Raw genomic sequence first — 3,034 nt, forward strand, 5'->3', positions numbered from 1 at the left:
TTCGCCCCCCCTTTACGGCAAAAAGGAGACTTTGTGAACTGAAAAGGTTTGGTATACTCTCGGAAGCCAACTTCCCTCTAGCGCAAGGTGCTGCGTGACCCCGTCACAGACATCGATGCGTGCACCCTGGTGAGCACTTCTAGACTTGCGAAGAAAACTAATGGCTTGCAAGTCGTTACATATGAGAACTTATTCCTTTAAAGCACTATGCATCGCCTCCTGGCAGGCAATTCTAATGCAAAGACCAGCACGACTGTGTGTGCGTAGCTCTGAAATAAATTTCAGCGAATATACTTTTTGGTAAACCATTTTTGTTTGTGCCAGCTGATCATGTTTTTATTTTACTTTACTTCAGTGAAGTAACTCCACAAATCCCAGGAACAGTGAGTCCCGAACTGTGCTCACCCCTGGCTCAAAACGACTTTTACCTTGCATCGAAGATGAGAGTTGTCATCGTTGCTTTCGCTTTGGCTTCCAGATCGTGTCTGCTGGTTTCGTGACGACGTCTGGTACGGCATTTGAAGTGGACGGCAAGCCGTTCTACATCTTTGGCACGAATGCGTACTGGGCTTCTGAGATCGACTGGGTACTGTGCATTGTAACCAATTTCTATCTGAAACGCAATCGCTTTGATTTAGCTGACAACGACCGTGTGTATACAGAGCGAGAAGGACCTGTCCACCATTTTTAAGTCGATGATCTCCAGCGACATCACTGTTTGCCGCACGATGGGTTTCGCTGATTTGACGACTGTCGGCACGGCCCCCTACAACATCGTGTACCAGTTGTGGGAGAACGGCAAAGCTAGCATCAATACCAAGGACAACGGCCTCGGCTACTTTGATAAAGTCGTCGCTGCAGCTAAAGCAGCAGGTGTAAAACTTGTCGTGCCGTTAGTGAACAATTGGTCGGATTACGGCGGCATGGGTAGGCATCATCTGGAGACTCGTGTTCGTGCTCATTACTTGCTGCTTGTTTAGATGTGTATGTGAAGCAGCTGGGAGGCAAATATCACGACGATTTCTCCACGGACGAGACGATCAAAGCGGCGTACAAGAAGTACGTCGCCACATTCGTCAATCGCTACAAGGTGCATTTCTATTTTTAAGAAATGGTTTTGGAAGACATAATTTTGTATTCTTGCTATTTCTAAAATGAGCAGAAGGAAGATACAATTATGAGTTGGGAGCTCTGCAACGAATGTCGCTGTGCCGGTTCCGGTGGAGGCTTGGCTGAGTCAGGAAATTGTACGACAAAGACTATCAATGCCTGGATGACGGAGATGTCGGCGGTGAGTTGTTTTATCCGATTAGTTTTTGCTCAATCTAACGTTTTTCTTCTTCTTCTATATATTTGTAGTACATCAAGAGTTTGGATTCGAATCACCTTGTGGCTACGAGGAGTGAGGGTTTCCTAAACACAGACAGCAGCGTATATCTGTACTCTGGGCTCTCGGGTGTCGATTTCGATGCCAACCTCGACTACGGAGCTTATCACACTTATCCGGACGGCTGGGGTGTAGACGCCAATGATTTTGTGGCGTGGGGTGAGAAATGGATCAAAGATCACGCCACCTCTGGCAAAAAGGCTGGCAAACCCGTCGTCATGGAGAAGTATGGAGTGAAAAGTCACAACACCAGCGTGTACGAGGCCTGGAGCGACGCTGTGTACGCGGCAGGCTCGAGTATGCAGTACTGGGAGTTTGGACTCGAGTCGCTCAAGACGTTCCGTGGCGAGTACACTATCTACGACACGGACGAGATTTTCAAGAGCGCGATCGTTCCTGCTGCCAAGAAATTTAAGGTACGCGCGTAGGTAGCTACGAATGTTTGCGATGAAGCCTTATTCCTTGTCGCACTGGATAAAAATCTTTTTAGCAGCCTAAAAAAAACAAAATATAGTACGGTGAAGCAAAAATTGTGATTTATTTTACTACCTCCGCTCTGAAAAAGATAACCATTTCAAATTATATTACAGCCTACCCAGAAACAATACCCCTTCTATGCCGATCACTTTTTGGATTTCGAATCTCCCGCGCTTTCCCGACCAGACTGGCTCCCGCTCCCAGCTTTCATTTTGAAAGCTGGCACCTGGGGGAGATCGCGCCAGGCCGTCTGGGAGACCTTACTGCTTCGTAGCGTGGGAGGAGTGCTCAAACATGGAGAGATCGTTCGGGTTGCAGCGTACTTCCGTGTGGGCCGCCAAGTTGTCGAGCGAATTTGGAGGCGTGGAATCAATTCGATGGGAGATCGAGTAGCAGCCGTGGTCAAGTCAAGGAAGAGCGCATGTGGTAGGAAGAAGGTGGCTCGAGCTGAGCTGTGCGAGAGAATCGCTGCAGTTCCTGTCAATGAGCGCGAAAACCAGCGTCTGCTTAAGCGCGCGTCCAACATGAGCTGCTACCTGGCTCAGCAGCTGATAAAGGAAGGCTACATACGGCGTGCGCTCAGACAGACCCGCCCACTACTTACACCCACGCACAAGTTGGCGCGCCTCCGGCACAAGGACAAGCAAGTACGAGCTGGCACTCTCCCTACGTCACTGCCTTGTGACGCTACCTCACTCGCCAATGCTAACGCGTACATGCTGCTTCTTGCAGCGAGCAGCCCCCCACCGCCTACCGCTGAAGTTCCAGAAGCCCCACTGAGCACCCCTTCAGAATGTGGCGATGTAGCTGCCGTCCCTGATCCGTTTTTGTATCTGTAGTTGTACGGCGGAGCAAGAACGCCTGTGCCTTGCTTAGTTTCTCACTGTCTGCTCTCGGTCATAAAGCTAGCTAGCCAGCCTCTCACAAATTAATAAACGCTCAAATGAACAAGGCGGAGCGCTACGCAAAAAAAAAACAAATGGGTTTCTTCTTGCGAGCGGAGGTAGTATGATATTTTTGATAGTAGTAGTACTATTTTAAATATTAAATAGTAATATTAACTCATTTTTGCAAAGCTAGCATAATATTTTAATATTAACTCGGAGAACTGAAAAATATTAGATATTAACATGATATTTTTATGATATTTTCCCACTCAAGTACGTGTCT

The 3,034-nt window shown here is 47.9% G+C and overlaps 1 protein-coding gene across 1 annotated transcript; it reads left to right on the forward strand.

Moving 5' to 3' along the window:
- Window positions 1-428: 428 nt before the first annotated feature.
- On the forward strand, window positions 429-1,815 carry PITG_09192 (mannan endo-1,4-beta-mannosidase, putative; the record flags this gene model as incomplete). The annotated part of the gene is made up of 5 exons (XM_002903445.1): window positions 429-586; window positions 663-927; window positions 981-1,090; window positions 1,163-1,291; window positions 1,360-1,815. 4 exons carry the CDS (start codon window positions 696-698, stop codon window positions 1,813-1,815), a joined length of 927 nt encoding a protein of 308 aa, XP_002903491.1.
- Between the last annotated feature and the right edge of the window lie 1,219 nt (window positions 1,816-3,034).

This window comes from Phytophthora infestans, genomic scaffold, assembly GCF_000142945.1.
Source record: "Phytophthora infestans T30-4 supercont1.14 genomic scaffold, whole genome shotgun sequence".
Classification (NCBI taxonomy): domain Eukaryota; phylum Oomycota; class Peronosporomycetes; order Peronosporales; family Peronosporaceae; genus Phytophthora; species Phytophthora infestans.